The following is a 13,102-nucleotide window of genomic DNA, read 5'->3' as shown; positions in this document are numbered from 1 at the left end:
ATATATATATATATATATATATATATATATATATATATATATATATACACTACATCTTCTTTATCCATTCATCTGTCGATGGACATCTTGGCTCTTTCCATAGTTTGGCTATTGTGGATACTGCTGCTATAAACATCGGGGTGCACGTACCCCTTCGGATCCCTACATTTGTATCTTTGGGGTAAATACCCAGTAGTGTAATTGCTGGATCGTATGGTAGCTCTATTTTCAACTTTTTGAAGAACCTCCATATTGTTTTCCAGAGTAGCTGCACCACCTTGCATTCCTACCAACAGTGTAGTAGGGTTCCCCTTTCTCTGCATCCCCGCCAACATCTGTCAATTCCTGACTTGTTAATTTTAGCCATTCTGACTGGTGTGAGGTGGTATTTCACTGAGGTTTTGATTTGGATTTCCCTGATGTTGAGCGATGTTGAGCACTTTTTCATATGTCTTTTGGCCATTTGGATGTCTTCTTTGGAAAAATGTCTGTTCGTGTCTTCTGCCCATTTATTTTTTTTTATTTTTTTATTATGTTAATCACCATACATTACATCATTAGTTTTTGATGTAGTGTTCCATGATTCATTGTTTGTGCATAACACCCAGTGCTCCATGCAGAACGTGCCCTCATTAATACCCATCACCAGGCTAACCCATCCTCCCACCCCCTCCCCTCTAGAACCCTCAGTTTGTTTTTCAGAGTCCATCGTCTCTCATGGTTCATCTCCCCCTCCGATTCCCCCCCTTCATTCTTCCCCTCCTGCTATCTTCCTTTTTTTTTTTTTTAACATATATTGCATTATTTGTTTCAGAGGTACAGATCTGTGATTCAACAGTCTTGCACAATTCACAGAGCTCACCATAGCACATACCCTCCCCAGTGTCTATCACCCAGCCACCCCATCCCTCCCACCCCACCCCCCACTCCAGCAACCCTCAGTTTGTTTCCTGAGATTAAGAATTCCTCATATCAGTTAGGTCATATGATACATGTCTTTCTCTGTTTGACTTATTTCGCTCAGCATAACACCCTCCAGTTCTATCCATGTCGTTGCAAATGGCAAGATCTCATTCCTTTGGATAGCTGCATAATATTCCATTGTATATATATACCACCTCTTCTTTATCCATTCATCTGTCGATGGACATCTTGGCTCTTTCCACAGTTTGGCTATTGTGGACATTGCTGCTATAAACATCGGGGTGCACGTACCCCTTCGGATCCCTACATTTGTATCTTTGGGGTAAATACCCAGTAGTGCAATTGCTCGATCGTATGGTAGCTCTATTTTCAACTTTTTGAGGAACCTCCATACTGTTTTCCAGAGTGGTTGCACCAGCTTGCATTCCCACAACAGTGTAGGAGGGTTCCCCTTTCTCCACATCCCCACCAACATCTGTCGATTCCTGACTTGTTAATTTTAGCCATTCTGACTGGTGTGAGGTGGTATCTCATTGAGGTTTTGATTTGTATTTCCCTGATGTTGAGCATTGTCGAGCACTTTTTCATGTGTCTGTTGGCCATTTGGATGTCTTCTTTGGAAAAATGTCTGTTCATGTCTTCTGCCCATTTCTTGATTGGATCATTTGTTCTTTGGGTGTTGAGTTTAAGAAGTTCTTTATAGATTTTGGATACTAGCCCTTATCTGATATGTCATTTGCAAATATCTTCTCCCATTCTGTCAGTTGTCTTTTGGTTTTGTTGACTGTTTCCTTTGCTGTGCAGAAGCTTTTTATCTTGATGAAGTCCCAATAGTTCATTTTTGCCCTTGCTTCCCTTGCCTTTGGCGATGTTTCTAGGAAGAAGTTGCTGTGGCTGAGGTCGAAGAGGTTGCTGCCTGTGTTCTCCTTTAGGATGTGGATGGTCTCCTGTCTCACATTGAGGTCTTTCAACCATTTGGAGTCTATTTTTGTGTGTGGTGTAAGGAAATGGTCCAGTTTCATTCTTCTGCATGTGGCTGTCCAATTTTCCCAGCACCATTTGTTGAAGAGACTGTCTTTTTGCTGTTGGACATTCTTTCCTGCTTTTTCGAAGATGAGTTGACCATAGAGTTGAGGGTCCATTTCTGGGCTCTCTATTCTGTTCCATTGATCTATGCGTCTGTTTTTGTGCCAGTACCATACTGTCTTGATGATGACAGCTTTGTAATAGAGCTTGAAGTCTGGAATTGTGATGCCACCAGCTTTGCTTTTCTTTTTCAACATTCCTCTGGCTATGCGGGGTCTTTTCTGGTTCCATACAAATTTTAGGATTATTTGTTCCATTTCTTTGAAAAAACTGGATGGTATTTTGATGGGGATTGCATTGAATGTGTAGATTGCTCTAGGTAGCATTGACATCTTCACAATATTTGTTCTTCCAATCCATGAGCATGGCATTTTTCCATTTCTTTGTGTCTTCCTCAATTTCTTTTCCTTTTTTTTTTTTTTTAAGATTTTATTTATTTATTTGACAGAGAGAGACCCAGTGAGAGAGGGAACACAAGCAGGGGGAGCGGGAGAGGGAGAAGCAGGCCTCCTGCAGAGCAGGGAGCCCAATGCGGGGCTCGATCCCAGGACGCCAGGATCATGACCTGAGCCGAAGGCAGATGCTTAACGACTGAGCCACCCAGGCGCGCCTTCCTCAATTTCTTTCATGAGTGTTTTATAGTTTTCTGAGTACAGATCCTTTGCCTCTTTGGTTAGATTTATTCCTAAGTATCTTATGGTTTTGGGTGTAATTGTAAATGGGATCAACTCCTTCATTTCTCTTTTTTCTGTCTTGTTGGTGTATAGGAATGCCACTGATTTCTGTGCACTGATTTTATATCCTGCCACTTTACTGAATTCCTATATGAGTTCTAGCAGTTTTGGGGTGGAGTCTTTTGGGTTTTCCACATGAAGTATCATATCATCTGCAAAGAGTGAGTTTCACTTCTTCTTTGCTGATTTGGATGCCTTTTATTTCTTTTTGTTGTCTGCTGTGGTTAGGACTTCTAATACTATGTTGAATAGCAGTGGTGATAGTGGACATCCCTGCCGCGTACCTGACCTTAGGGGAAAGCTCTCAGTTTTTCCCCATTGAGAATGATATTCGCTGTGGGTTTTTCATAGATGGCTTTTATGATATTGAGGTATGTACCCTCTTTCCCTATACTCTGAAGAGTTTTGATCAAGAAAGGATGCTGTACTTTGTCAAATGCTTTTTCTGCATCTATTGAGAGGATCATATGGTTCTTGTTCTTTCTTTTATTATTGTATTGTACCGCATTGATTTGCAGATGTTGGACCAACCTTGCAGCCCAGGGATAAATCCCACTTGGTCGTGGTGAATAATCCTTTGAATGTACTGTTGGATCCTATTGGCTAGTATTTTGGTGAGAATTTTTGCATCCATGTTCATCAAGGATATTGGTCTGTAATTCTCCTTTTTGATGGGGTCTTTGGTTTGGGGATCAAGGTAATGGTGGCCTCATAAAATGAGTTTGGAAGTTTGCCTTCCATTTCTATTTTTTGGAACAGTTTCAGAAAAAAAGGTATTAATTCTTCTTGAAATGTTTGGTAGAATTCCCCTGGGAAGCCATCTGGCCCTGGGCTTTTGTTTTTTGGGAGATTTTTGATGACTGCTTCAATTTCCTTAGTGGTTATAGGTCTGTTCAGGTTTTCTATTTCTTCCTGGTTCAGTTTTGGTAGTTGATACATCTCTAGGAATGCATCCATTTCTTCCAGGTTATCTAATTTGCTGGCATAGAGTTGCTCATAATATGTTCTTATAATTGTATTTCTTTGGTGTTGGTTGTGATCTCTCCTCTTTCATTCATGATTTTGTTGATTTGGGACATTTCTCTTTTCTTTTTGATAAGTCTGGCCAGGGGTTTATCAATCTTGTTAATTCTTTCAAAGAACAAGCTCCTAGTTTCATTGATCTGTTCTACTGTTCTTTTGGTTTCTATTTCATTGATTTCTGCTCTGATCTTTATTATTTCTCTTCTCTTTCTGGGTTTAGGCTTTATTTGCTCTTCTTTCTCCAGCTCCTTTAGGTGTAGGGTTAGGTTGTGTATTTGAGACCTTTCTTGTTTCTTGAGAAAGGCTTGTATTGCTATATACTTTCCTCCTAGGACTGCCTTTGCTGTATCCCAAAGATTTTGAACAGTTGTGTTTTCATTTTTCTTGGTTTCCATGAATTTTTTTTAATTCTTCTTTAATTTCCTGGTTGACCCATTCATTCTTCAGTAGGATGCTCTTTAGCCTCCATGTATTTGAGTTCTTTTCGACTTTCCTCTTGTGATTGAGTTCTAGTTTCAAAGCATTGTGGTCTGAAAATAGGCAGGGAATGATCCCAATCTTTTGGTACTGGTTGAGACCTGATTTGTGACCTAGGATGTGATCTCTTCTGGAGAATGTTCCATGGGCACTAGAGAAGAATGTGTATTCTGTTGCTTTGGGATGGAATGTTCTGAATATATCTGTGAAATCCATTTGGTCCAGTGTGTCATTGAAAGTCTTTATTTCCTTGTTGATCTTTTGCTTAGGTGATCTGTCCATTTCAGTGAGAGGGGTGTTAGAGTCCCCCACTATTATTGTATTGTTGTCGATGTGTTTCTTTGCTTTTGTTATTAATTGCCTTATATAATTGGCTGCTCCCATGTTAGGGGCATAGATATTTACAACTGTTAGATCTTCTTGTTGGATAGACCCTTTAAGTAGGATATAGTGTCCTTCCTCATCTCTTATTACAGTCTTTGGTATAAAATCTAATTTGTCTGATATAAGGATTGCCACCCCAGCTTTCTTTTGGTGTCCATTAGCATGGTAAATGGTTTTCCACCCCCTCACTTTTAATCTGGGGGTGTCTTTGGGTCTAAAATGAGTCTCTTACAGACAGCATATCGATGGGTCTTGTTTTTTTATCCAATATGATAGCCTGTGTCTTTTGATTGGGGCATTTAGCACATTTACATTCAGAGTAATTATTGAAAGATATGAATTTAGTGCCATTGTGTTGCCTGTAAGGTGACTGTTACTGTATATTGTCTGTGTTCCTTTCTGGTCTGTGTTGCTTTTAGGCTCTCTCTTTGCTTAGAGGACCCCTTTCAAGATTTCTTGTAGGGCTGGTTTCGTGTTTGCAAATTCCTTTAATTTTTGTTTGTTCTGGAAGCTTTTCATCTCTCCTTCTATTTTCAATGACAGCCTAGCTGGATATAGTATTTTTGGCTGCATATTTTTCTCATTTAGTGCTCTGAATATATCATGCCAGTCCTTTCTGGCCTGCCAGGTCTCTGTGGATGGGTCTGTTGCCAATCTAATATTTCTACCATGGTAGGTTACAGATCTCTTCTCCCGAGCTGTTTTCAGGATTCTCTTTGTCTCTGAGACTCGTAAATTTTACTATTAGATGTCAGGGTGTTGACCTATTTTTATTGATTTTGGGAGGGGTTCTCTGTGCCTCCTGGATTTTGATGCCTGTTTCCTTCCTCAAATTAGGGAAGTTCTCTGCTATCATTTGCTCCAATATACCTTCTGCCCCTCTCTCTCTCTCTTCTTCTTCTGGGATCCCAATTATTCTAATGTTGTTTCGTCTTATGGTATCGCTTATCTTTTGAATTATGCCCTCGTGATCCAGTAGTTGTTTATCTCTCTCAGCTTCTTTATTTTCCATCTTTTGGTCTTCTATATCACTAATTCTCTCTTCTGCCTCATTTATCCTAGCAGTTAGAGCCTCCATTTTTTATTGCACCTCATTAATAGCCTTTTTGATTTCTACTTGGTTAGATTTTAGTTCTTTTATTTCTCCAGAAAGGGTTTCTCTAATAACTTCCATGCTTTTTTCAGGCCCAGCTAGTATCTTTAAAATCATCATTCTGAACTCTAGTTCAGACGTCTTACTAATGTCTATATTGATTAGGTCCCTGGCAGTCGGTACTGCCTCTTGTTCTTTTTGTTGAGGTGATTTTTTCCGTCTTGTCATTTTGTCCAGAGGAGAATAGATGAATGAGAGAACAAAATGCTAACAGGGTAACAACGTGCCCAGAAAATATACACTAAACAAATCAGAAAAGACCTGAAACCGGGGGAAAAGAAAGAAAAAAAGAAAAAGATAAAGATAAAAACAAACAAAAACAAAACAAAAAAACCAGAATATGATCAAATATGATCAGGCTGTTGCATAGATCAGTGCCACACACTGGATTTTGGACGTATTTTGGTCTGGTAGAAGAAAGTGCCTCCCAAAATTTTAAAGAAAGAAAAACTTATATATGTACAAAAATAAGGGTTAATATGATGAAGGGGTGGAATATGACTGTAAAGATGAAAATTATAAAAGATTTTATAAAAGGAATTGATAAAAAGTTGGTTGAAAAAAGAAAGAAAAGGATTTAAAAACAAAAAACGGGGAGAGAATGTGATCAGGCAGGAGACTAGAACAAAGCCATACACTAGAGATTTAGGGTCTATTTTGATCTGTTAGGAGAAACTGTATCTCACAATTTTAAAGACAGAACAACTTATATATATATATATATATATATATATATATATACACACCAAAAATAAGAGTAACTACTATGAAGGGATAGAATATGACTCTAAAAATGAAAATAAAAATATTTTTTTTAAAAAAGGGATTGATAGGATGTTGGTTGAAAAGGGGAAAAAGAAAAATTCAAAAAAAAAAAACAGTTAAAAAAACTAACTTTGAAAGAGTAAAGAATCATGGGAAAAAAGCCATAATTTTTATGTGCAGTATTCCCCTAGTGCTGGAGTTCTGCTGTTCTCATTGATTGGTAAACTTGGCCTTGGCTGGCTGTTCTTGCTGATCTTCTGGGGGAGGGGCCTGTTGCTGTGGTTCCCAAATGTCTTTGCAGGAGGTGGAATTGCCCGGCTCTTGCTGGGTCTGGGCTAAGTCATCTGCTCGGGTTTGCTCTCGGGAGCTTTTGTTCCCTACAAGCTTTCCGTGCAGCTTTGAAAATGGTGGCCTCCCAATCTCTGCCTGGAGGAGCTGAGAACTAGGGACCCCCCTCCTCAGTGAGCCCCCAGAGAAAAGCAGTCAATCACTCCCATCTCCCTGGTCTCTGGCCGCACTCTGTGCTCACTCAGCCTGTGACCGAGTGTTTCTATCTCTGGCACCCAACTCGGTGTGGAGTCTCCAGACCCAGCAGATCCCTGCGGTGTGCTCCCGCACCACTCCTCCCAGGGGAGGAAGGGGAGTCTCCCCGGATCTGCCGCTTGTTGGCTCCCTGCTGGAGGAGCAGTTGCCTGACTGTGCAGTGGATCACGGTTTATGACAACCCTGAGCTGAGAGCCCGCGCCTCGGCTCTGTCTCTGCAGCCGGCTTCCCCGCTCCGATACCTGGGAGCTCCGCCGCACTCAGGCACCCCCGGTCTTTCTGTGACCCTGAGGGTCCTGAGACCACATTGTCCCAGCGAGGGTTCCACCCCCCGCATAGCCACCGGAGCGACGTCCCGCAGCGGAGCAGACTTCTAAAAGTTCCGATTTTGTGCTCCCCGGCTCTATCACTTGCCAGAAGCGGCCGACGGAGGCCCCCTCTCACGCCGTCTATCCTCCCAAATATCGCCTCAGATTCACTTCTCCACACGTCCTACCCTCCAGAAAGTGATCGCTTTTCTGTTCAGAGAGTTGTTGCTATTCTTTTCTTCGATCTGTTGAGTTCATAGGTGTTCAGAATGGTTTGATCCCTATCCAGCTGAATTCCTGGGATCAGAGGAAATCCAGGTCTCCTGCTCCTCCACCATCTTGCTCCGCCCCTACCCATAAGGTTTAATTCTGCTGTCGTCCAAAGCTCAAAGGCAGAGTTGGTACCTAGGAAGTGGGGTGATGAGCTTGGCCATGCCAAGCATTCTCCTGGTGTCATTCTTTTACCTGTGACTGGGCTGAAGAAATAGCCATCTTAATCACTGGGCTGATAGATCCTGTCCATGGATTCTTGACACCATCCTGGGGAGTAGCTTCTATACCTTGTTCATGGTCCATTGCACATTTTTCATGAAAATGAATGAACTGTTCTTTGACTCCTTAAGCCAAGACCTCAATTGTTCACTAGGCATTGTGTAACCAGTGGCTATTTGGATGTCAAACATTTTCAAATATGTGTCGATTAGGATGGTATTATAATTAGAGGAATCTAATATTTGGTGCCATCAAATTCCCTTTGGAGATTTGAAATCATTTTACCTCACTAAATTCTGTTTATTGGATGAAGGGCCATTGGGTTAAATATAACTTTTAGATATTCTCTATCTGCTTGTCATTCAAAAATAGTTTGCTCAGGGTGCCTGGGTGGCTCAGTCGGTTAAGCGTCCAACTCTTGGTTTCAGCTCCGGTCATGATCTCAGGGTCGTGAGATTGAGCCTCATGTAGGGCTCTGCTCAGAGTCTGCTTCAGACTCTCTTTCTCCCTCTCCCTCAGCCCCTTCTCCCTGCATGCGCACTCTCTCTCTCAAATCTTTTTTTTTTTTTAAAGTTTGCTAAAAAGGGAGAAAATAATAAAGTTTGAAGTTTTTATGAAAAATGCCTTTAACCATTATCAGTACCTGGTCCATGCAGGGTAGAGCCCCCACCACCACCACCACTTAATGATACTCCATAGTAGTCTTCTTGCCATCGGCATGAACTCAGGTGGCCTAGGGGCCTTCTACTGAGCAAATTCCTCTAGTCCAGTCCCATCTCTCCATGTATCTTTGCACCAGCTTTCCCCTGTGCCTGGAACATTCCTCCTCCAGATGTGCCCACAGCTTGGTCCCTCACACCCTTCTGGTGAGAGCTTCAAATGCCACCCCCACCCCTGGTGATGTCTTTCCCTAGCAGCCTTCCTAAAAATTCCGTTCTTCCTACACACAACCTCTCCTTCTTGCCTGTTTTATTTTTCTCGTTGACATTCCTTTCTAGCACACTTTCTTGGCCCCCTTACCTTATGCATTACCTTCCTGCCCCACTGGAATGCAAGCTCCATGATGGTCAGGATTTTTCTATGTTTTGTTCATCCCCCTATTTCTAAGAGAAATTGAAATTCATTATTATACGGATAACTCCAGACAGCATCTAGCACAGGCACACAAATGTGGTTTTGCCAACAAGGATCTCCTCTCCTCTCCCAAACACTCTGAAGTTTAAATCCTGGACTTAAACTGATCCCATTCACCTTATCAATCTCGATCTCTTTTCTTTAATGTCATCTACCCAAAGCCCAATAGGTATTTGTTGTTTTGCAATACAATGAGGTGGGAGGACCTGGGTAAGTTGGGACTGGAGCTGGCATTTGCCCTCTAGCCTCTGGACATCAGTGGACATTCTCTGCCCCCTTGTGAAACAGGTTAATTCATACCACTCTTTCCCTGGGCTTCTCTCAACTACTGTTATTCTTGCTCTAAGCCCTTCCTGAGATTTACAGGTGATCCTAGTGTCTTTTCTAATGAGCTGTTAAAACATTCTAGAAATCAGTTCCTTTCCAGAATGAACTGATAAGAATTCATCACAACACCTGGCTGCATGGCACATGAGAATAATGTTTGACCTCCTGGATCAGGCCCTGACATACCTAAGTGTCCTAGGACTCTCAGCATTGAAGAACGTCTGATCCTTGCCTTGATGAAACTTATTTCTTTGCAAAGGGAAGAAGTGCTCTCAAGTCCCTGTGTAATGTGCCATTGCCTTTTCAATACAAAGCATTTCTAAATTGATAAAATTAGAATTTTCTCGTGATCATCATTTGAAGCTATTTTGATATCAAAGTTGATATCAGCATCATTTTGATATCAATTATAATCGATCTGTCTGCTGAGGAAAGTTAAAAAGATTTTCAAAGGAACTTTGTGACAGCACTAGAAATAAGTCCTGGTTTATTCTTGCCTTTCCATCCAAGAGCAAGATTTGCACTTATCAATTTATTTATAGATTAGAATTCTACTCCAGAGTTAATAGCCTGAGATTGATAGAAAACACTTGGGGGGGAGGGGGGCAGGAATAAGACAGTGTTATCAGTGTATTAGGAGGAAATTATCCTGATCTCGAAATATTGCCAAACTGTATCAAATGGTGGCCAGTCTGTCATCTTTAGGAAGATGTAATAGCTTGCGTTGGTTTGGCCAGTTGATTAGGATCCAGTTATAATGTCATCCTAAAGGTCTGCATGGAAAGAAGGTGTTTAGGCTTACTGGTCAGCAGGCCCCTGCTTCCTCACTAAGTAGTAAGAGCTTCTGGGTTTCTGGCACACTTGTCCCTTATAATCATTGCTGTCTCAAGATAGGAGAAAATGCATTTGGAGACAGAGCGAGATACCCCACGTGTGTTGGATAACAGTAGCCGCTGTAGGTGTGTTTCCCTTCCATGTGACAGCCGGGGGCTGTAAGCTGCAGGTGGCTTCCCTCCCAGCACTGAGGCAGGACCAGGTGCCATGTCTGACTCCTTCAGCTCCTGGGACATTGGAATACCCTGAGCCCAACTGGCAGCGGGGAAAGAAAGGACCTGAAGAAGAACACTCACTTAACTACCTTCAGCCAGAAGCACTCCCCATCACCACCTCTGCTCACGTTCCATTGCCAACAATTAGTCATAGAGCCACCCTGGAGTGAGGGAACGGGACAGCCCCTCTAGACCATGGAAGGGGGAACATGAACGTCCCAGGGGAGTTGGCCAGCTTTGCCACAGCCCTCTGTAGTCCTGGGATTTGGGGGCAAGAACAGGACCTGCGTTTCTGGCCACCTCCATTCTCTTATAGCTATGCTTTGGGAAGCAGTCATTTGCCCTTCGTAGACCCACACGCCTGTATCAGCCGGCCCTGACCTCTAGCAGGGTGGTGTCTGTAGAGCCATGGAATTGATAAACACAGCCTTTTGTACTTGGGTCTCCTTTGTACTTTCCGATACGGACATCGGTATGTGTTCATACTCTATGGAAGCTGCAGGTCCCAAGAATCCATTTTTCGTTGTATCGTTTCATACAGAACCATTAATAGTTGTCCATAATGACATTCTGGCTAAATTTGTTGACTTGAAAACTGTCAAAAGATCATTTCTTTTTTGATAGAGCACCTCCTCCTTGGTAGCGTTGGCACTGTCCAGGAGCAGGTCCCGGGAGGTAGCCGAATGTGCCTCGTTTTGTGCGAGGTCGTTAAGCCTTTGTTCACGGAGATGAACAGCGGACAGGTGGGCAGGGGTCATCAGCAGGTGCCATGAACACCTGCCCGTTCTGTGCCTTGACAACTGACTGGCCCAGCTCTTCCCTACAGGTTCCCATTCCCCATGGTGTTCAGCAGCTGTAGCAAGAAGGACCTGGAGGTCAGCCTGGAGAAGGGCGTGGGGATGTGCCTCTTTAACCTGCCGGAAGTGAAGCAGTCTTTCGGGGGCCAGAAGTGCGGGAACGGCTACGTGGAACAAGGAGAGGAGTGTGACTGTGGGGAGCCCGAGGTAAGAGACCCGTCCCGGGACCATTGCCTCGCGGCCACAGCTAACAAAAAACCACGCACATGGAAGAATGACGCAGCAGAATGAAAGTGCTAGAAACTCAGGATGGAAAGTCCTAAACGGCCACCTTGAACAGCCGCACAAGCCAGGGTGGCCCTCTCGAATTGTAATAATGGCACAGAAGTCATAGCACTGGTTTGAAACGATAAAGGATCTTCTCTATTGAAGGACACCATGTAGGTGAGGCGAGATGAGGACAAAAACAATAAAAAAAGCATTTTGCTTTGAGTTTAACAGAGAAGAAAGCTTTGGGATGCTAGCTTCAGTGGGCTGATAAGCATCCTTTCTTTCTCTTTGTAAGGCGAGCAACCAGAGGGGAATTTGAATAAGCAACATTCATTTTGAACCGAGAGCTCCCGCCCGCGTTGCAATTCTGCCTGATACCACAGCCTCCTCTATTATGCACAAGCCGAGGCTCCAGGCTGCTGCCTCCTCGCTCGCTAGCAAAAGCAGGGAACATTTTTATCCAGCAAATGGCTTACTGAGCCCTGTTTCCCAGCCAGTGTCAGGAAAATTTCTTGTTTCCGTAGGGCCCAAGATAAAGTTAATCAACATAAAAGTGATAGCAGCCACTTCTTAATCTCTGAATAATCTTGAGAAGGAAAGAGAAAGACAGGACACAGTAAGACCTCCTGGTAAAAACAAGTGCCTCCTGGAAGCTCGGAGGGGGTTGTGTTTAGTCTAAATCAAAGCAAGCAGTTTGTATCGCGAGCCGTCTGCATGTGGGATTCCCTCCCTGAGAGCTGATGCAAGCTGGAATGGCAGACGGGTTCAAGGCGGGCTTAGCTGGATGCACAGACAGGCTTGGAGAGAGCTTAGGAAGAGCATGTTCTGGAGAGCTGCTCTGAAAGGGGGTTCTGCGGTGGAAGGAAATGTGCAGAGAACCTGGGCTATCCCTCAGATTCCTGTGTTTATCAGACAGGCAACTGATTGTAGAATCTCCTTCATCTGCTTCATCTCCAAGACTCTGTGGTTTCCCATACCAGCAGGACCGATCTGGGGCTCAGTCTGGCCATTTCTGGAAGAATGTAGGGAGTGAATAAATACTAGGGGATGGGGCTTATAGGGGTGGTCCCATCAAATGTCTGTGTGCCCTTTCCAAACCCAGGATTCATCTGTGATAACAGCTCTGTCCAGAGCAGCAGAAATTGTGCTCACAACATGCTGGGGGTGATTGCTGTATGGGAGCAAGTCCTCATGCATGGGGCTATAGAAACTCTTCTTAAGATTAGTGAAGGAAAACTTGAAACTGTCATGGGATGGGGTATTCAAAGGGGAAATTCCTTAGAGACTTTGTTAATTACTTGAAGAAAAAAACAAAATTAGTTTAAATTATCCATAGTTCTCAGGAGAGGCTATGTGGCCTTAAGATGGTTTGTCTTTGATTTGAAGTCCTCATAATTCTTTATTTAATCTAAATAAATTTGACAGCTCTTCATAGAGTCATGAACTCTCAGGTTTAGAATGACCACCAGCAGTCACTTGCTCCATATTCCAGTTCCACCACGGGCACTGCTGCCACCCTCACCATCACCACAACCACCCCACCATTACCGCCCTGCCATAACCACTGTCATCCTCATCACTGCCATCACCACCACCACCATCCCTACCACCATCATCACTGCCAGCACCACCATCC

At 43.2% G+C, this 13,102-nt stretch overlaps 1 protein-coding gene across 1 annotated transcript in view; it reads left to right on the top strand.

The window, feature by feature from the left end:
- The window catches only part of ADAM12 (ADAM metallopeptidase domain 12), a 299,944-nt gene that overhangs the window by 233,952 nt on the left and 52,890 nt on the right, over nucleotides 1-13,102 (top strand). The window contains exon 12 of the mRNA XM_021703839.1: nucleotides 11,226-11,403. Within this exon, the coding sequence (XP_021559514.1) occupies nucleotides 11,226-11,403 (178 nt within the window). The remainder of the gene's footprint in view (nucleotides 1-11,225; nucleotides 11,404-13,102) is intronic.

Source organism: Neomonachus schauinslandi, chromosome 6, assembly GCF_002201575.2.
Source record: "Neomonachus schauinslandi chromosome 6, ASM220157v2, whole genome shotgun sequence".
NCBI lineage: Eukaryota > Metazoa > Chordata > Mammalia > Carnivora > Phocidae > Neomonachus > Neomonachus schauinslandi.
The sequence above is the reverse complement of the archived record's forward strand: the minus strand, read 5'-3'. Positions and strand labels throughout refer to the sequence as shown.